Source organism: Macaca thibetana, chromosome 4 (genome assembly GCF_024542745.1).
Source record: "Macaca thibetana thibetana isolate TM-01 chromosome 4, ASM2454274v1, whole genome shotgun sequence".
Lineage (NCBI taxonomy): Eukaryota > Metazoa > Chordata > Mammalia > Primates > Cercopithecidae > Macaca > Macaca thibetana.
The window spans coordinates 104747415-104769522 of record NC_065581.1 but is presented as its reverse complement, the minus strand read 5'-3'; the positions used below and the strand labels follow the sequence as shown (position 1 = coordinate 104769522).

General features: G+C 39.1%; 1 protein-coding gene across 1 annotated transcript in view; it reads right to left on the bottom strand.

The window, feature by feature from the left end:
• The window catches only part of SOBP (sine oculis binding protein homolog), a 147829-nt gene that overhangs the window by 33453 nt on the left and 92268 nt on the right, over nucleotides 1-22108 (bottom strand). The window contains exon 5 of the mRNA XM_050786706.1: nucleotides 15507-15602. Within this exon, the coding sequence (XP_050642663.1) occupies nucleotides 15507-15602 (96 nt within the window). The remainder of the gene's footprint in view (nucleotides 1-15506; nucleotides 15603-22108) is intronic.

The following is a 22108-nucleotide window of genomic DNA, read 5'->3' as shown; positions in this document are numbered from 1 at the left end:
TGTGTTGCCTTTCTAGTGGATTCTCCTTCCTTCCTTCCTTTCTTTCCTATTTTTTTTTTTTTTTTTTTTTTAACGTGGCTTAGTTGCTATGCAGAGGCTTAGCGCTCCTGCATGGGGATCAGTTCCAGACTTTGGTTTGATTTGAAACAAGCCAAGCAAATTTGCTTGAATGTGATTTCAAAAGGTTTTCCTGTTTTCCTATTTCTCTCATCAGGAGATTGAAGGAAGCTGAGAAGCAAGTCACTATTTGAGTTCAAATAAAGCTGGTCTGATTTTCTCAAGTATTTGGTATGATTCAGGAGACACTGTTCAGATAGACAACCCCTGCTCCTCTGAAACACTGCAACAGTTCTCCAATCAGGACTGAGTCTCAGGAAGCTAATTTCAAAAGGCAGATTACTTATAATTGCAGATCAAATCTTTTTCTTCCAGTTTTACTTTTGTTTCAGTCTTTCTTTTACCCTTTCTCTATATCACATGGACTAGATGTGACTCAAAAAGTTAATGGAAATTGCTCTCATCTTAGTTTAGGAAAAAAAGAGAAAGAGAGAGAGCAATGAGTACAATTTGCAGATCTGAGCACAGGTCATTACAGGTGTGTTATAGTAGTGTATTCATGAGCCTCCTGGGACAGGCATGCTGAGCTATCCAATAACTTTCTTAATGTGTAATTACACACCATTGGACTATAATTGATTAATTGAAAAGAGAATGTAGGCAGATGTGAGGGCAAGACTTCTGCTGCTCATTAAATGAATATGTCCTTGCTTCTCTTTAATAAATTAAGTGGAACTACTCAAAAGCAATTAAGTCAGTAGTGAAATTCATTAAATTTTAAGTAATTATTGGTATTAAATTCTGTAATAAAATTCAAGACTTTGCATAGTTCCATTTCAAAAAGAAGTATGATTATTCTATGGGGTCAATTTAGCGGAATGGGGGTTCCAAAGACAACTATATGTTGGACCCACTGACATTCTGTGTGGAAATCACACACAGAGAAAGAAAGAGACAGAAGGAGGAAGAGGCTCTGGAGGCACCGGCCTGCCCTGCTAGACCAGCCAGGGCAAATGTGACACTTAAATTTAGGAATGGAGTCGTGTTTCCAAAGTAATTTCCAAAGTGTTTCTTGCATTTAAAATTTAATCTAAATAGTTTCAAAAAGATGACAAACACTTATTTTTAAACCTAATGTCTTTCTACAATATTTGATACCTTCTCTAGTAGCTAAATTCAAACATACACGTGAATATGGGGAGTTGAGAGCAAATTGGAGAAAATTCTTTCCAGGTCCTACTCTTATATGGGAAACAAACCTGGGCTATTGGGGTATGGGGAGACCACGAGATGTGCCGTAGTTTAGGGATGGGGCCACAGAGAGCTGTCAGAGCCCATAGGTGGCTGCCACAACTTCTGCTTCTATTCATTCTGCCCAAGAAACTCCACAACTCAGAAATAATGTCAGAGAGGAACTCAACTGAGCCAATGCTGCCACATTCTAGACATTCCTGACAACTCCCTAGACACAGGAGAGACCTTGGAGTCTGAGCTGACTGGGGAAAATTGCCAATAGAGAGCCACACCGGTATGGTTTGTTCATTCATTCATACAGCCAATATTTCTTGAGTGTCTATTCAAAGGCTTTATTAAGATTATTTTATACACATTATATAATTTAACAATATAACTCTAAATAATTTAATAATATAAAGTAAGTATATAATGATCTTGTAAAAATGAGGGGTAGAGATCTGTAAAAATCGAGTTCATTTCATGCCCATCCAAAATGATTTTGTGCCCTGCACATAGTGGGTACCCAATAAAAGCTTGCTGACTAGATAGATGGCATTGATGATGTGGATTCTGTGGTAAACATGATGGTATATGGCACTTGCATAAAGTTCTCTAATTTATGGAAACTAATATCTTGGCCAGGATAAACCAAAGAGCTGATGATTATGGCAGCTGATACTGAAAGAGAACTGATTCCAAGGCCCTTATCCTCAGGCTTCAGCTCCAACTATCAGTGTCCTTAACAGTCCTGTCATTTTTTTCTTGCAATAGAAAACTTAAAATGTAAACCCATGAATTTTGGTCTTTTTTTTTTTTAACAGTAGATTCAACCACATATATATTTTTTAAACCTGTACTTCAAAATCTAAACATTAACTTTGCATGGTTAGTTTCATCATCTAAAAAGTAATCCTTGTATTGTCATTGTTTGCAGGGGCTAACACTGAGAACCAGCCTCCTAGCAGCAAGGCTGCAGGGCCACTGCATCTTGGAGGCATATTCACATCATGGGCCCTGTGAGAGGCTCCACACTGCAGCCCTGACCAGGCACAACACGTAGGGAGGTATGTGGCTCTTCCCATTCCCGTAGGAGGAAAGGCATTTCACACAGACCCTAATTCCTGTTGGAAGAGAAAAATTCCAATCCTCACACACATTGTAATTTTAGAAAGCATAACTAAAGCTAAAACTAAATCAGACAAAATAGGTATATTAGGCTCAGAAAGAAAAAAGCCAGGACAGAGGAAAGACATTAGGTCTCAATTTCTGTTTGCATGTTTTCTTACCATAATAGGCAGTTTATTGTCCCACAGCTCATTTTAATCTTGAACATGACCTTGATAATCTGTGTATGGGCAGCCCAACTATTTCAAAGAGGAGCTCTAATCAAGGGGAGATGCTCTTGAGTTTTGACTAAATGACATTTTGCCCACATTCTTGTGGATTTTTGTTTCTTTCTTTGTTCATTTTTACAACTGAAACAAGTCCCAAATGTATTCCAGACATCTAAGCCAGAACAAAGGAAAACTGATTTATCAAATCAATAATAAGTACCTAATTGATATATTCTGAAACTTTTATCAGCATATAAACAAAAAAGATGACCCCAAAAAGTGGGTGCTTGTGTTCACTTCCAAAAGAAAGTCAGGATTTTAAATGGTCAGGTAATTAGAATAATTAAGAAATGTGGGATTTTAATAAATTTAATTTGGGAGATCAGCAGCCTCCTTTTTTTTTTCTCAAAAATCATCTTATGTTAATCAAATGTTCTACCTTTATAAACCCAGCAAATTAAATAAAATGTTTTTTCTTTGATGAAGATCTTGAAAATATTTAGGATTATTACTGGATAAATACCAGTTCTCTGTCTAGAGTCCTATACATGTGCAAAGTGTAAAGAATAAGCTAAATCCATATGATTGAAAGCTGTATATCATAAGATGGTTCATTTTTAAAAAATGGATTCGGACTACTCATATGAGTTTTATTTGTTAGTATTTCCTTCTTTCTCTTAAAAGTTGAGTACAAAAGGATTTCTCTTTATTAATTACATTTTATTGAGCACTTACTAAATGACAAGCACACTACATTTATTATTTCAATTAGCTTTTACAGCAACCCTAAATGGCACATACAGTTATTCTTTCTGTTTTACAGATGCAGAAACTGACCATCCCAAGGCCACAAAGCCAGTAACCCACACAGCCAGGAAGTGATTCCAGGGCATATACACTACATGGTCTCTCTGCTCTTTTCAGGGGCAAGGGGTTGTTGCATTCCTCGTACTAGAGACTCTACCCACATTTAAGAATCTTTCGTTCCTATTTTGCATTTTTGTAGTTTAAATCGTACTGATCCCTGAATCACTCTGGATCACAAATATTTTTAAACTTCAGTTTCTTGCTTCTACTTCGATCTTGTTTTTCCCACCGCACAGAACTAGCTACTTAAGACTGTTATCCAAAATCTAAATTTACAGGAAAATTGGCTTGAGATGAAATCTTTGCCAGTTATTTATATTAAGATGATCATAAAAACTTGATGACCAATATTTTTGGACAGTCATTTGCAGAGTCACTTTCTTGCCTTTCCAGCTGTTAGAAGTCTTTGTCCTCATCACAGGGTGCCTGGACTGTTCTAACCGCCTTCTAGAAGTCTCCCTGCTCCCCTCCTCCAACCCATGAAGGCAGTGCTTTCATAATGGTACTTCCTGGCTCAGGTACCTAACAGAGATCCCCATAGCCAAAATACCAAATGTAAAATTAGCTGTTTGGCTGTTACTGTTTTTATTATCTGACCACAACCTACTGAATTAATTTTATTCTCACCACTCACAGAATGATGCCAGTGCAGGCAGTCTCCCAACTGGCCCCCATATGCATGATGCGCACCCCCCTCATCATCATTCCACATCTTCTCTTTCTCTAGGATGCCCTTCCATTGCTACCCACCCTCCAAGGGCCAGCCCAACCTTCATCTCTTCCAAGGACCTATTCCTGATGACTCCAGGCCATCATTTCTTCCCTATTGAACGGACTTTACTTCCTTATTGCACACATACATATTTTAATATGTATTTCCATTGTCTAATCACCATGCTACCCCACCTGGCACCTTATTGTACACCGGAAGTACACTGTTCACATAAGCATAGCTTGTAAGCTTTTTTTTTAAAGTTCTCTTTGTCTAGCCCAAATTTGTAAACTTCTTATGAGAAGGATGCACATTTTACATTATACTTTGTTTGCACTACAACACACAACTTTTAAGCCCAGCTCTAGGGAGACAGTAGATACCTAATAAATGCATGTCGACTGAAAGACAAATGTCTTCAAAATCGGGGTAACACACACACACCCCATAACCACCTGCTCTCATGTGAATTCCACTTTTTGAGATGCGTCCATGACATTAAATACCCAGACTTTTTTTAAGGCTTTAAATCTCTACAGACATTGTCTTCATGCAGTGTATACAAAAGAATAAATTAGAGCTATGAGAAACAACTCAGACCAAATAAACCAGGGAGAATATATCCCTCGAGAAAAGGTCTTTTTTGGTTTGAATTATCAAGACCGGCTGTCTCCATTGATGCAGCTCAATTTTCAACTTGGCTGATTTGATGACAGTCAGAACATTGTTTAAAAATCAAAATGCATGAAGGCTAAGGAAAAATGAAAATAAAAATTCCATTACAACTTAATTTTTCCATGTTATTTATTTTTATGTATTCATATATAAACATTAAATTAGTATAGAAAAAATACTGCATAAATGTTTGAGATGAGTTAAATGCCATAAACTCGTAAATACTTCAGTAATGCTTGTTTATTTTCCTTTTCCTATATATAAATATCCACATTTCTACATGGGATATATAAATCTGCCCTCATATATTGTATTTTATATGTGTATCTATGCAATAACGTTGCATATTTTCAAAATTCAAGCTATCTGGTAAGTACATAAATATTTCCCTAAGCCAAAAATGGTGTTTCACTGGGAGTGTCTTTACACGATTACCAGACAATTTGAAACTTAAAAGCATCACTTATTGAAATAGCTATCTAATGAAGGGCCCCAAATATTTCACATATCTTAATATCTGAACACTTTTTAGGTGAAAGTCTTATCCTAGCACATGTTCAATATTCAAATATTGCCTCCCTTCCCATGTCAGGCTTTGCCGTTTAAAAATGTTCATGTGTTTCTTTTCCCCTCCCTGTTCACAGAGAGAAATGAATAGCACATCCTGCTCCAATATCAAAATCAGGTTCAAATTTTCCATTCAAAGGAAACCAAACTAAAATGAGATCAGAACACCAAAAAACAGCAGAGTACTTCACATGGTTAAGTCTGAGGCATAACTTCTCCTACACAATTTGATATACTGAATGCAGATTATGAAATTCTAAAGTATAGATAATATACCTATATATACTTTGTCTCTTCTGTAGGTTGGGAAGCTCTCTAAGAGATGGTGGCGGTGGTGGTGATGGATAAGGGCATCCTAATCTATAGAAACATAATTTATCCTAATGAAATCTATAGCTTGTTTTATTGAGAGAGACAGAGAAAGAGATTATTGCTCATCTACCAATGTATCGCCATGAATTTTCAAGAGAAATATTGATGGATATGTAATCCAAAATAGAACAAAAAGCAATTTTCTAGAAAAATAAGGCAAAAGTAAAGTTTCTTATTTTAAACTCAGCTTATCTGGGGTATGTCTTAATTGATTTAACATTTCACTTGCAAGAATGAACAAGCCATCTATCAGTTCCACTCAAGGAAAAGTGAACAGCATTAAAATGCTCAGCCAAGATAGCCAGAGGCCAACCTCCACCCCGCCTCACTGGCGGCAGACATACAATCCAGAACCAACTCATAAGTATTTCATTTTTACCTGAACTAGAACCAGGGAGATATTTGATTGCATACATTCATTCAACAAATAATTCTTAAGCGTCCACCTCCATGGTTCCTTGAATCTATATCACCATTGGCTGTTACAATGCCATTATTTTAATACCACCAGGAAAAAACACACACACACACACACACACACACACACACACACACACACACACACACAGAGGCAATTAAACAATGACAGGTCATCAATTGTAATATACGACTCCCATTTCTGAGATATTAAAATGTTAGGGGGGAAAAGTGCATCTCAGAATTCATGAAAAATGGTGTGAGCTAAGCTCAGGGATCCAGCGATGAACGAGAGAGACAAGGCTCTTGACACACAAAGCTCTCGGCCAGGGTAGACTCATCTGGAATTAAAAGAGAATGCCTACTGTCCTCTAGCAAAAGTCTTAGTTCCTGGTGGCACGTAGCTCTCCAGGAAGAGACAAAGAGTAGGAAGTATGCAAAAAATACAATTAGGAAAAATATTTTAAGCCAAAATGCAATGAAATACATTATTTTGAAGAATGTTGTTTTCCTGAACCTGCTCATTTGAAGCTTAACCATGGGCTGCTATCTTCCTTCTTCCCTTTTAAAATTCCCTTACCAGTCCTCCCATCTCTAATTTCTTGCCTCTCTTATTACTCACATATGTCATTCTTCTCCACTTCAAATATTTTTTATACTCTTTCCCTTTTCCTCTCAAGAGACTTTCATTAGCTTGTTCTTCTAACCATAAACTAAGCACATAACTGAATATGATTAATATTAGTTCTGGCTGGTTACTGGTACATTTTAATATTGATAACTGATATCCTATCTGATTTCCTGGTTTTGCTTGACATATGATCTATAGTTTCCTTGAAGCCACTGGAGGTGAATTCTCTTTGGTATTTTAGGTAATTGTTCAGTTCTAGTAATTAAAACAATAAAGGAGAATGTGACTGACTCCCATATGCTATTTTATGGCCAGAAATCTCAAAAGAAATAGATCCATTCACTCTAAGCAATACAATCCTAACAAACCAAAATAGTTCAAGATTTTTTTAAAAGGCCTTAGTGATCCTAAAAAAAAAAAAGTATCAAAATCTATAGCAGTCAGATTTTTAAAAAGGCACTCGAATGTTTATATCACATTGAAAAATATATTTTCTATAGTCTACAGCTGTTCTTTTAATGTCCCAAGTCTACCAAATTAAAAACTATATACCTTGGCTCTGTTCCCCACAATTTATTATGCACTGGGAATCTGCAAACATTGCCATGACTTTCTGAATAAACTGCCCTTCCTAACATTCCCCATAAATGTTCTTTCTGGCTTCAGAATTCTACCAAAGAATTGTTACTATAAAGAAACTAGAAAGAGTCATTTTGAATTAATTTCTTAATCCCTTCCTTCCACAATCACAGACTACACTCCTTCTCTGATCCTGGAATGTAAAAATGTGTACGACCTGGCCCCTACCCTGAGAAGGCAGTGGCATGTGTTGGCCTGAGCACAAGCATGGGTGTGTGGTCAGAGATGTGGGTCAAGCTCCAGCTCTGTGCCTGCTCACTGGGCCTCCTGCCCTCACCCAGGGCAAGGAGTATCCCATCTCTGCATTTTAATTTCCCCACTTCTAAAATGGAAACAGCAATATCTACTGAGAAAAGTTACAGTGAGAATAAAGGGCCTTAAAAGGGGTCTATACAGACAGATCACAGTGCTCGTTCACTGGAGGTGCCTCACAAAGGTGGATTTCTTGTCTCCTTCCCTTAGCACGGTATCAGAGGCACACCCATTTTCTATGGCAGATATGGCTCTGTGTAAATTACATCTTTTTCCTTTGCTTCGCATTTATGTTCTTAGTTGCATATTTTAACATTAAAATTTTTACTATTAAATGGTTAGGCAGAATGAAGAGGTCTGGGACCATGTAGAGAGTTTTCCTTGAGTCTTTTTCTTTCTTTAAGCTTAGTGCTAAGAATTATCTTTGTGCTGTCCCCTTCATTGTTCAAAAGGAAATTTTGTGGGGTTTTCATGCAAATGTGCGTATGTAAAACTTTCAGGTACTCCATCGCTAGTAAATTTGGTCAAGTAGTAGTCTATGATGTACTGGAAAGCAAGCAACCTTGGAATAAATCATCATAATCATAATCATAATCACAGCAACACTGATTGAGTGCCAGTTGTTTACCAAATACTGTTCTAAGCACCTTACAGGTAGTCATCACTTAGAACCCAGGCCAACCCTACCCAACAGCTACTATCGTCCTCATTTCACACATCAGGACGCAGACACACAGAGATTCAGTGATTTGCTACATAGCCAGTGGGTGGAGTGGAGGAGATTTCTGAATATGAACAAAATAATCTGGCTTAAGAGTCCAAGTTCTTCACTGCAATACTATACTATTTTTTGGAAATTTTAGATTATCCTCTGAAAAGGTATTCAGATACTGCAGTACTTCATAAGTCAGCAACATTTGCGATGACGCCAACAAGCATCTCTAGTTCCCGGGGCATAAAAAGGCAAGTGGATAGATGTTCAACCCTTTCTCAGAAGTTCTTTTACCCAAATTAAAAATATTACATTTGAGTTTTTATCCAAACAAATTGGGAGGAGACTCAAGCTGAAGAATAAAGACAGGTACTCCCAGCATCTGCCTCAAGATTTTGTTTAAACTACTGTATATTTCTAGCTCCATTTTGTTAGTAATAAGACTACTGATTGTTGAGCTTTTATTAGGTGCTAGGTATACTAAATGTTTCATATACATGATCTCATCGACTGCTGAAAACAACCCTATGAGGGAGGCAGGTGCTGTATTTATCCTCGCCATATTGATAAAGACACTGAGGCTCAGGAGGGTGAGAAACTTGCCCAGGGTGCACAGCTAGCACATCTGCGGAGAAAGGACTGGGACTCCCACTCTTATCCACCAGACCACAGTGCCTCCCTTGGAGAACACACAGTCTTTCATACCTCCCTCTGGCTCCAAGAATCACTGTGATGGACTGTGTGAGAAGCCAGCATGAAAACCAAACCATTATACCTCTGACATTTGTATGCAATGGCTCTGAAATCTGAAGGGCAAAGATCCCCCATGCTCTGGAAAGGAGAGCCTGCCAAATCAAGACTCTCTCCCCCAATAAGGCCCCTATATCAGAGCAGAAGCTGAGCAACTCTAGCCCTCCCTCATGTGGATTTTCTCTCAAATAATGGAATTACAAAGAGAGGTAAAATAGGGTTTGCATGCACAGGAAAGGAGGGGAGATGGTCAACTGTGGTCAAGAGGGTCTTTATACAAGAAAAGTAAAAGGACCTGAACTACAAGACTATGGCAGAAGTGGGAGCCAAGAGGCTGAAGAGTGAGAGGGAAGTGGCAGACACAGCTGAAGAAGAAGGTGAAACACCAGCACAGATGGGAACAGAGGAATGTGCAGATGAAATACGACTCAAGTGGAATCCATCCCTTCTGCCTGTATTAAAGTCTAGATGGTCTTGCGGAGAGCATAATTACGCCACCTCTATCAGAACTGCCTCTTGCTTAGTCTAAGATTGTGAATTTTATTTCTGGAAAGTTCTATTTTTCCAAGATAGTTTAGAAAACTATGGGAATACAGGAATAACCACAAACTAAAGGGATCTGGAAGATGGCTGGGAAAAAAAAAATGGTGACACAGGCTAAGTTTCTCTAGACAGCAGCCAGTCCCCTGGGATTTTCTGGTTATTTTATACCTGTGGGGCTATTGCAGTGACTATTTCAGGAAACTGGTACATAGTACACAATGCATGCATATATCATATGATGTTTTGTTTGATGTGATGTGAGTTCCAGTGTGTGCCATCATGATTTTAATTTTCAGTGCCTGTGCTGCTCAGCTGTAACATCAAAGCAATAGTATGTAAATTCATGTTGAGCTGGGGCATAAATCTGACTTTCATTAGACCAACAGCATTAGGGGGAGGGTCTTTAGTCAATTGCACCTATTCTGAGACACCTATTAAGTTTCAAATGAAATAGGACAGTTTCTATCACCTTTCAGGAGTCCTTGTTACATCTTCGTGATCTAGCAGAAAAGTTCTAGCAATGGCTAATATATGGCAGCCATCCAGACTTTCCCCTCATGACTGTGAGAAGCTAACATGTACTGGTGAGTTTGGTTGGGTTGCAAAGACATCTGATTTTGTTTTTAAATAAATACACTTAGAACCAGGGGCCTGAGAATAAAGAAAGTTCAAGTCATCACTGGCACTGTGATGTCTTTCACTTTAAGGGCTTTTAAAACTGGGTCTGATTGGCCAAGCTTTACCAAGGTTGTGCTGAGCAGGGAAAGAAAAGCACAATATATAATATAACCAAGAGTGATTTGTTTTATGTATGCATTGTCCCAAAGCTCTAATTCCTGGTTTAATCAGTATCAATGGATTCTTTCTAGCCAGAGAAGAGGGATCCTAAAGATTTTACAAAAGGAAAAAGAAAACCCAAAACACTAAAAAACCAAATCTGTCCCTCATAAAAGAATACATACTTCAGAATAGTACAGCAAAAAAAAAAAAAAAAAAAAAAGCAGGTTGGGGGAGGGGGATGTGGGGAAGGAAAATGAAGCATGATTAGTCCTGAGTTGACAATTGTTGAAGCTAGGCGAAAGGTACATGGGGAGTCATTATATGACTCCCACTACTTTAATTCTGTATACTTAGAAATTTTCCATAATAATGTTTTTAATCCACAGAAGTGCTAGGAATTCCCATGAAGCAGAATTACTAAAATCCAGACTCGATAGTTATTGAGACCCCTGCATATGGGACTGCCTGCCTGTTCACTCCTTAGCCTTCGGGTACTCTACGCTTGGCCAGCCTAGATACTAACCTGTGTGTGGTGCACCTGGCCCATACTTTCCCACCTCCATGCCTGTGCTATTTTCCTCTGCTGGGAACACCCTCTTCCCTTACATTTTCTGGCAACGATCTAAATCCAACCCATGAAAGGCCTAGATCAAAGGTGTCTTCCCTTGTTAAGTTTTTAATGACTGCATACAGAAAAAATCTCTTCCTCCTCTGTACTCCAAGAACTTTGCTAGTGTTCTTTTGGGGCACAGCTCATTATGCAATAACAATCATGACTATAAGATGATGATAATAACAGCAGCTAATATATACTGAGTGCTTACTATGTGCCTGGCTCTTTATATATGTCATCATTTTCCATCCTTATGATATGCTCTGAGGTTATTTCCTTTTATTATCACATTTTACAAAAGATCTGAAGCTCAGAGAGATCCAAGGGGGTGAAACAGGGATCCAAAAGTGTGATGTGGTATCAGATATGTTACAATAAATGTTAAGCCTTTGTGCCTGTGATCCTTAGCTATACCACCAAGATGACAATGTATAAAGTCTAGCTGGGGCAAGACCTGAGAGCCCACATTTTTTATGTCTATGATACTGTATGTGACTTATTTCTCCTACTGAATTGCATGCTCCTTTAGGGAAGGGACTGTGTCTTTTTCTATGTTGTGTCCCTACCTGCACTGTCTAGTACAATGCCTTGTACATAGAAGATGCTCAATAATGTCATGTTTATTGAGCACTGGATTAGCACGGGGTATTTCTACTGCCTAAGGCCTACATGCAACTCTTATAATCCACCTGTCTACATCCACAAGGAAATGAAATGGAAAAATCAGCCCACAGAAAAACAGCCTAAGCATCTCTTCTCCTCATCACTTCTGATCACACAGCCACAAAACTAAAGTAGTTTTCATATTCTCCCTACACTGGCACTGTAAGTGACCAGGAAGAATTCTTCCCCGATGCTATTTTTATTTCACCTCCCAGTTGTGAGCTCCCTCCCTTTCCCTCTGCAAAGCCCTCACCCCTAACAGCCTCAGGAAAAGCCAAAGGAATTCAGACGTTGTCTAGGTTATGACTCAGGAATCTGGAACTGAGGGAGACAGGCTGATTTTACCCCCCTGAGTTTCTTTTCTCTTACTTCCCCTTTCAAACTTCCTAAGCCTGGCTTTTATCCAACCACATAATACTCCATCAGTTGCTGTTATTCTTTGGTTATATTTTGACCTTCTTCCTGAACACAGGGATGTTCTCTGGACTGATCTTTTGAAAATTCGGGGAGTAGGCTCAGGAGTCTTCAGTTCCTTCTCAAAACCCTCTCAGTGTTCCTCTTCTTCGCACTACACGTCTTTCCCCTCCAATGACCCAGCTCATGCTGTATTTCTGCAAGGCCTTTACTCTCAGTGGGCTTTCAAAAATTGAGAAAGTCATGGCTGAGGAGAAAAAGCGAGCTCATAACGTGTTTATGGTCCTCCTCATTCTAGCTCTGAACCCACCTCTCGCCAGAGATACGAGCATTTGAATCGAGGAAATGAGAAGCCTTCCAGTCCCAGAAGAAAGAAGCAGTAATGATAAAGGGACCAAGAATGGAGCTGGAATTTGGGGCAAGGGCTAGTTTCACCCATGGCTGGCTCTAAATGTTCCCTTTTCCAGGCTCTTGTAAACCAGGCTGCTATAGTGTTAACATGATATAAAATTCCTACATTTTCTTTTATTAAAAGTTTTCTTTAGTCATAAACTTAGATACGCCAGCAAAATACCCGTGTGTGTGCATGTGTGCACGCATGCGTGCAAGTGTGCATGCCTATCTATGAAGAGGTAGGTGGGGCCACAGTGAATTGTGACATATCAAATAGTACTCGTTTCATCTAATGTCACTCATCTTGACAGCCTTTCATTTTCAAAATTAATAAAAAGCATAAGGAAACTGCTGCACAGTCACCAACTAAAGGATCTTGGCCACAAAGCTAAATATCTAGTCATCTGTGTTGTACATTAAGTGTGAAGGCACATATCACAGTTTGGGATTTAAATGGAAAAATCAATACCCTACAGGAAATCTACAGTTGCATAGCAGATTTTTCTATCAGCCAATGCTTTGTTTGTCAGTGCCTTCTGATTACACACACTTGTGTATTCCGGGCATCGATTTTGCTTTGCTTTTGTTTAAGTTACTTAATATTCCTCCCTCTTCCAAGAAGCAGTCATGTGGGGGTGGGGAGCGGGCAGAGACATTAGAGAGTCAGTCATAAAGTCAAGGCAACGTCCCATCTACCTGGTCAGGGCACTTTCTGTCAGTGTCTGTGGCACAGAGGACTAGTCTTCCAGCCATGTGCTCCTGATCATCTGGGGGCCCAGAGGCACCCTGTGCCTCAGTGCTTTCTCCAGAGCTCCCACGCTTTCTAAACTGGCTACTGCTCTTGCAGCAATCCATGCAAGAAGATGGCAGAACCACCCTTCAGCTAAAAAAGCACTTTGGAGTGGAGCTTGCAATCTTCTCTGACAGATTCTTTAAAAATCTGCTCTAAGCTGCACTAAGAAAACTCCAAGGATTTCCTATTTCTTTCTTATGAATGAACAAGTCTTTTTCATATAGAAGCATAACTTCTCAGAGAAGGGCTTCATAACCAGCCAAACAACATCACTTTTCTTACAGCTGAAAAAAATTAAAATTCTCCTTGGAGAAATAAGCTTACTTATGTTTTCTTTTTATTCCTTTTATTTTATCACAGGAAAGTATACTGACCAAAATAAAGCATTTCTAACAGTGACTAGAAGGACAAAGATTGTACCAAATTGCTCAAAACTACTGCCAACACAACAATGTGTTTAAGCACAGCAATGACAAAACATCTACTTTCCCTAAAGACAGCTGAAAACGATGTTCACATATATGTTTTGCTTCCTCCAGCATAAACTGACCACAACCAGGACTCAAACATGTTCATTTTTCCAACAAATAGACAAAAATTAAATATGACATGTTACTTTTACCAATGTCTCTAAAAAGAAGTAAGCTACCCCAAAGCATTCTGATACCAAAACACAGCATAAGGGCCTCTGTGGTCTTCTGCTGAATAATCAAACATTAAAACCAAAATGAACAAAAAGGGTTTCCTCAGAATAGGTAATGCTAGCAGTCCTGGAAGTTTAAGAGTCCTAAGATAAAATATAAGATAAGTTAAATTTTCAGAAAAAAAAATTACATTTATAAGCAGCAAATTTGCCTGTGGATTTGTTGGTCAAGGGACTACACACACAGAATGAGTAGTGCAATTGTAACTGTGCAGACTGTGGAGGGGGAAAAGGAGGTTCTTGCTGTCAACATGTAGCTACTGCGGCTAGAATGGGTAAGAACTATATTTTTGTCTCTTCTCCTGCTCTTTGGACACTTTGTTTTTAATGAACAGTTGGTATCAGAGCTAAATCCAAAGACTGTTACATGTGGGATTTCCTAATGCAGAGACCTGGCAGAGCTGTTCTATATTCGGCCAAAAAACTAAACAGAAATTAGACTACCTCAAAATGTAAAAACTGAGCATCCTCATTCTCTTTCAGTGTTTTCATTTAGTTGGAACAAATGTTTTGCTTTAATGCAAGTGAAAAGAAAAGAACATTTAGGGACAACATAGCTAGATCCCTCATAAAGCTTCATTTTCAAAAGGAGTGTTTGAATCTCTAAATAAATGACAATTCATTCTCTGTTTACTTTAGGTAAACAGAAAATGCATTGCAGAGCACTCATTTTCAAAAGCTAATCAAGAACATTAGGTCCCAACAGATTCATTTAATAGAAATATAATAGGCATTCCTGCTTGCTTTTCATCTCGTCTGGCTGTAAATGCTAAAATGAACAGCAAATTAACCCTGCATTGGAACAGAGTCTCAATGTCACAGCTGATATCCTCCCTCTCACGACTTGTAAACATCCCCGCACCCTGTCACTGCTTTGACTCCTTCTGCATAGGAGAGACGATTAAGTTTGGCAAGAGAGTGGAGGAATACTTGAATTCTAAAGGGAGTACTGCGTGTCAACTCTGCTATCTTCCCTAGCAGAACAAAATATTACCATGTCGTCTCCTAAAATAGTGTACAATGAGGACGTAGGAGGAGGGGTGAGGGCGAGGTTGTTTTTTCCCAAGCTACATATATCAACTGTCTTTCTCTATATTTTTAACTTTACTAGCCATTCTCCAAGTGGCTGCTTATAAACTACTAAACAAAACAAGCTAATAAAGTACAGGGCCATTCAAGCTCTATAATCAGATATAAAAGATGTGCAAACAATTTGAGATCTTAAAATTAATATTCAGTGATATCAGAATTAGCATTTAGAACTCTATACAGAATAAACTATAATATTTCATAAATTATGTAATCATGAACAAACCCTTTCAAAAACTGTTTTCACTGTGCTAAAGTAACATTCTAGACTTGTTGTAAGTATGTTATTCTTACAAGTAGTTCGCAGTTATTCTTGAAGGCAAGCCTTGGAGTTTCCTTAGCATAGTGCTGCTGGGGAAAATTTTCAGCATGTCCATCTTCATCTCTAGCCTGAAGGGAAATATAATGGCCTATTTAGGGACTTACAAATAATGGAAGAAAAAAAGCTAAAAGCATAACAGCTCAGATCATTCAACAAACGGGAATCCAGAAATAACAACAATATTAAGAAGTTTGTTTAAATACGCAGTACGCCTTTTAGGTATCAAAATTTGGGATTTATTCTTCTTTACATTGTTTAGTTTGAACATGCAAATTCATCGTGGTGTAATATTTAAAACAATATCAAGCAAACCAAAATCAAATAATTTTGTTGGCAATTACCACCACCTTAGTTTTTCAGTGCACATTGTTCATTGCACATTTAGGATTATATGACATACATACGTGTTTAAACTTTTTGGCATGCTTAAGCAATCTCTAGATAATGCACTTTAAAAAAATTCTAATAGCAAGGCCATAAGAAAAGCAATCTGCATAATTATATTTTGCATTGTAATACTATTAGAGATAAACTGATTCCCCTCCAATTTTAAATAAAGATCTAAAAGGAGCGATGATCTGGTAAGAACCATGATTCTTCAATCAAATGCAGTAAAAAAAAAAATAGATTTAATTTAAAAGCTGCATTAAAAAGTTACTGGTTATTTTGATCTACGCTGTTAATTAAGAAAGCTGAAGTTTAAATGGAGACATTAACAGAACCCATTAGCAATACCGCTTGCATACAGTCTTCTTTCTAATCTCCACCGGTTTCTGGTTTGGAGTGGGAGAGAAGGCAGAGGTAGGTGAAAGGGGGCGTGTCTGCAGCACACTCATTAAACCATTCATTTGGGTGACACTTGCACTCCGCTCTGCTCTCATCTCATCTTAGCCCTAACTGCTCTCTCTCTTTCCTGGCCTCCTGAAATTCACAGCTGAGCTGTCTCCCTCACATATGGCTTGCATATAATTATGCATATTCCATTTTACACTGCATTAAAATGATGAGCTCCTGGCTCCCTGCCAGCTGATTTTTAAAAGCCCTAGTGAAGTAGGAAAAAGGAGAGAAACACAGGGAGAGCCGCACAGGAAGCAGCAGGTAGTTCTGTCTGCTGTCTCTTTAGATAAAATGTATGTCTGGCACCAAGGGAACAGCTGAGAACTACCTGTTGTTATGTATGGATTGAGGGGGGAGAAAACAATGAGCATACACTGTGGCAGAGATGACAACGCTTATGTATTGTTTCTCCTTTAATGGAGTAAAATCTGCCCTGATGAGCGTCACTCAGACCTCCCTGGCTATACTGGGGCTTGTCATTTTAGAAAGAGATCCATATTTTGTACATTTTAGAATGTATTGCTTGTGTTTAAGAAAGCTGCTGCTACCTAGCCCAAGGAAGGAACTAGATGGAACTTGGAAGTGCAATGTCATGGTCAGTAATATTTAGGTTACAAGAAGTTTGTGGGGAAAAGAGACTGCTCTCTTTTGGTTCACTTTTGAGATTTATCAATATCCCTGGGGCTTGGTGCCTTTTTGTTGTACCTTTTTTTCCTACTAAATCAGACTAAAATAAAAATGCAGTTATAGGATTGGCTATATGTGACAGAGAAAAAAGTTTAATTGTTGTTCATGTCCAGTGGCTGACAAGGCACTGAGACCAATGCATCTTCTGACTGCATCGGAACAACTTTGCAGCTATGCCAGGGTTTAAATTAATATAGCTCAAATGGGTCGCATTTTAAATCCCAACTGGCAAAGGCAGCAGTGGCATACATAAATGAAAGGCAGTTGTAAGAAAGCAGGAAGATGCCAATGGGCAGTGACAATATTAGACTCTTCATAACAAAATGTTAAGCCACTCTCTGAGGTACAGGTCTCTTAAAGGCAGGGACCACAACAATTTCATCTTTCTTATTCTGCCATGCCCAGTGCCTTGCTTTTAGTTGATATTTAGCAAACATTTAAGTGATGGAAAAAACGCATACGTGGATAGTAAGTAGACCCTACCATAAACAACTCTGTAGAAAATGCCACCTCAAAATATGCTAAACTTGGTAGTAGCTTTATTATATTCCTGATGCACTATGATACATATGCTTGGAAACACACTTTGCATATAGTTTTCAAGGGCTACTATTTACATATGTATGTCTATATTCAATATATATGTATCTTGTATATAAATATTCATAAGGTGGAATGTGTTTATTATGCATGTACTATGTATACACATTCATACACACCAGATGCCTAGGGATATTTTCAACATTAGTGGCAAAAATACATTCATTCCACTTACACGTAAGGTGCACACAATGTTTTTTGTGTGTTTAAAGGACAAAAAAAAATCCCATTACCGAAGATTTGAATGTGCTTCCTCAAAGGGGCTACAGACTTCATATAAAGCCACATAATTTATGAGGTTAAATAAAGTAGCAGTGGAAGAGAAAGGAGAGGGGGGTTGAAGAGATTCAGAAGTGGAGAGAGAAGGCTAGAAACTTGCTTTTTTATTGAACTATTATGTTCACCTCTGCATCAAACTTCTGTGGCTCTGGGAATGCCCTGTCCTCTAACACCCACCCTGACTCCAGAGTCCAAGAAATTCTATCCTTCAGCCATTTGCCATGTTTCCACCACATGCCACAGAAATGAAAAGCACGCAAAGTATAAGGAGTTCTCTAACCATCACCTTCACGTGTATTTGTGTGCACACATAAGAACTTACGCACACTTCTCACCACTGTAATCCCCTTTGCATTGTGAAGTTTTTAATGTGTAATTTTCAATTACTATGACAGGAATAAGTGGAATTCAGTGCATTCATCTAAGGCAGGAATTCTCTACCCCAGCTGCATATTAGAATCATCTGGGGTGGTTTGTTTGTTTTGGGCTTGTTTAACATATTGGTATCTGACCCCCCTCCCTTCTAAGATTCTGCTTTAATTGGGGCCTGGACACAGGTGGTTTTTAGAAAGCTCTCAGGAGATTGTAATGTACCAAGGAAGGGCGAGAACTGCTGATCTAAGGGGAGTGTCTACAGCTATCAAGGGGAGGCCCTTGGCATAGCTGCCAGAATGTTCTCTAACCACTCCAGTCCCAGGCACTGGAGTGAACCACTGTGCTATGAGAGGGGGATATACAGGTTGAGCACCACTGATTCAAAAATCTGAAATCCAACACACCCCAAAATACAAAACTTTTTGAATGCAAACATGATGCTCAAAGGAAATGCTCAATGGAGCATTTCATGTTTTGAATTTTCAGATTTAGCATGCTCGACCAGTAAGCATTTACAACGCAAATATTCCAAAATCCCAAACACTTCTGTTCCCAAGCATTTTGGATAAGGAACACTCTACCTCTAGGATGTAGTCCCTATGATAGATCTTACCCTAAATATTCAAAAAGCCTGGGCAACACAGGGAGACCCCATCTCTACCAAAATAAAACAAAACAAAAAAATTAGCCAGGTGTAGTGGCATGCACCTGTAGTCCTAGCTACTTGGGAGGCTGAGGCAGGAGGATTGCTTGAGCCCAGCAATTCGAGGTTACGGTGAGCTATGATCACACCACCACGCTCCAGCATGGGCAACAGAGCAAGACCCTGTCTCAAGAAAAAAAGATTTAAGAGATTACACAACTAGTTGCTTGTGGGCAAAAATTATCATTATTTGTTTGTTTCTTAGTTTCTGGTATGACCAATAATCTTGGAAGAACTACCGTACTGCTTCCTTAAAAAGGCCTTCCTAAACCTCTCTATCCAAGGCAAATATCTCTTCTGTGGTCTTTCTTAGACTCAACATGGTTGCAACCTTGGAATCACTGGTTTGATTTTTGTCTCCCCCACTAGCCTACAAGCTTCCTAAGGGCAAGGATGGAGTCTGATCTTCTACCACTGTATCTTCAGCCCAGCCACTGCCTGATGCCCAGTAAGTGACCTCTGTAAGAATGAGCTGGATCATTCACAGAACTTGGTGGCAATGTTAGACAAAATCCATAGGACCTTCCTTACCTTACATAGAGAATCAGTTCATACTGTTTTACAACCTCTTATACATTAAAGTCAGAGGCTTTACTATATTTAATATATTCTACATCTGCCCCCGCTTGGGGTGCCAGACAATGACTTAACAAGGAGGGTGGACATATGACACCGATGACCCCTTCAGGGAGGAATATGTGAACACTAAAATTGTTCAGAATCACTGACTCATGGTAATAATATAAAGCAGACCAACTTTTGGCTGGTTTTATTATTGTTCTTAAATCCTCTGCAGACAATGCATTCTCTAATTGCCTGTCGAGAGTAGACCACCCCACTGTCGGCTCTAGATATCTGCTGGGGCCAGAAGAATTGTGTTCATGTCTGACTTTTTTCCAGAGGGACAAGTTCTGAAAGAAGGCACGTCAAGGCACTTCATGATGAACTAACTCTCTCCTTGTGTCTTATTTTCAACAGTTTTATTCTGACTAATGTGCTAGATATTTACGCCAACTACAGGGAAAAGCAAATGGGGGACTATTTTTTTTTTGCATTTTACTACAAATGTGATTGTCAGAACAAAGGTGCATTTTTGACCTATTATTCAAAGGAAACTTCATTTTTTTTTTTTTTGCCATAACAGAAACAAAAATCCTTCAGTTAAACTGCAAGCAATTTCCCTGTCTTGCTGACAGTTGTGTATCCATTTTCATGGTTTGCCTAACATTTAGATAAATATTAGATGATATGAGAAATTTACAGTAATTGCCTCTCTACTTCAAAAACCTCTGGTTTAAACAAACTTTGTATTCACCTCTCTTTCCCTCTGAATCAGCACCAATTCACTTCTCTTATTTTGATTCTTACAATACGGCAAACTTTAGTTCTTTAAAGAATTCACTGCTTCCTCTGGGACAAAGTCATGGTGCCATGTGCTTGTTGGAGCAAGCTCGGCATTCTTCCTCCTCTGGAGAACGCCTTTAGAAAAGGTGGAACACATTCTAGAAATAGCTCCACTTGCCTACCCCAGAGAAGTGTGATGTTTCTGACTCCATGAAAAGGTTAACAATATTGCCATTTAAGTAGAAAAATAATTAGGCTTCAGAGTTAATACCTCCCTGTGATGAATGGGAGTTTACACTTCTGTGTCATTGTGATCTCAGGATTTCTTTTGAAAACAAGCAAAGGTTCTGCCTGGAATCAGGGCTGGGGAGATCACAGCAGAGTTTCCAAGCTTAGCCCTCCTATGCTGCAGCAGAGACAGCACATGTCAGCTCACACATGTGGCACTGTTACCGGACTTAAGAACACCAAAAACAGTGCAACTCAAAGTTGTGAGAATAAGTGTATGTTGAATAACTGGAGAGGAGAAAATAGGGGACATAGATTTTATATTTTATAACTAATTGTTGGAACCAGAAATAATAGAATTTCTTTTTGAAATTCAAGGTAAAAGCATGGGGACACTGCTCTGAAAATGCATGGAATTTCATTTTCTGAAATCTCATTTCTGGTTTAGCCTTCCTTTCTCAAATGTGTCCACACGTTCTCTTGAGGAAGCTCAGGAATAAACAGCAGCTATCACACACTGCCTTTCAGTGTGCTGTGAATGTCTTTGTGAACTGAACTAAAGGTCAGTGCTGTTTCTTTGTCCTGCAGTGGACAGATACCTGGGACCTCTCTTCAGCCACCCCTGCCTCTGATGGGAACAACATAGGGAGGTCTTCAGAGTAGCTCCCTGCCTCCCCTGGAGTTTCTGCACTGTTGAGCTCATCTCAGTGGCCCAACTCCTCAGGTCTGAATTCTCAGTGCCCTTCTACTGGGTCTCCTGTCCTTTAACCCCATTCTTTCTGATGGAACTAGATTCCATCTCTCCTTCTGCTGGCAGATCCTTACGTGTCCTTTAAGCCTTCGTTCAGACTGCAGCTCCTTTAGGAAGTCATCGGTGACTCTTCCTCCTGGTCCTCACCTAAGCTCTGCACCCTCTGTCCCTGTATGTATTTACATTCCACACCGATTTATTGCATTGCATTATGACCATGTGTGTGTCTGCCTCTCCTACTAATCAAAGAGGTCCTTGAGTGTGGAAACTGCGTTCTGTCCAGCTTCAAATGTCCAGATCCTGGACTAGTGCCTGGCATACTATAAGGGTTCCATAAATGACAGAGTGAGCAAATGAATAAATGAATGGGTTTCTATCCTTTAACACTATGGCTGGATATTCAGCCTTGCCCTCGAGTCCCTACCAGTTGAGTGTTCTGCCTCTGAACCTCAGGAGTCTTCTCCATACCCAAGTCTTAGCAGGGCTCTCCTAGAGCTATCTGATCACACCTTCCTCACACCTAGACCTTCACCAACTATTCAGTGCACTTCTGCCCAACATCTGTTCTTCCTACTTGGTTAGCTACCAGGGTCTTGGCCTCACAGAAGATTTTGCACTCAGTTTGGACTTTGGCCAATCATCTTTTCGCCCTACATGCTTCTCTCCTCCACATCCCTGCTGGACTGATCCTCTGGTCTTTGTCCAACAAATTCTCACCCTCAAAAGTCCATTCCTTGATTAAACAACTGGGCACCTTGTTCCCTGTTTCT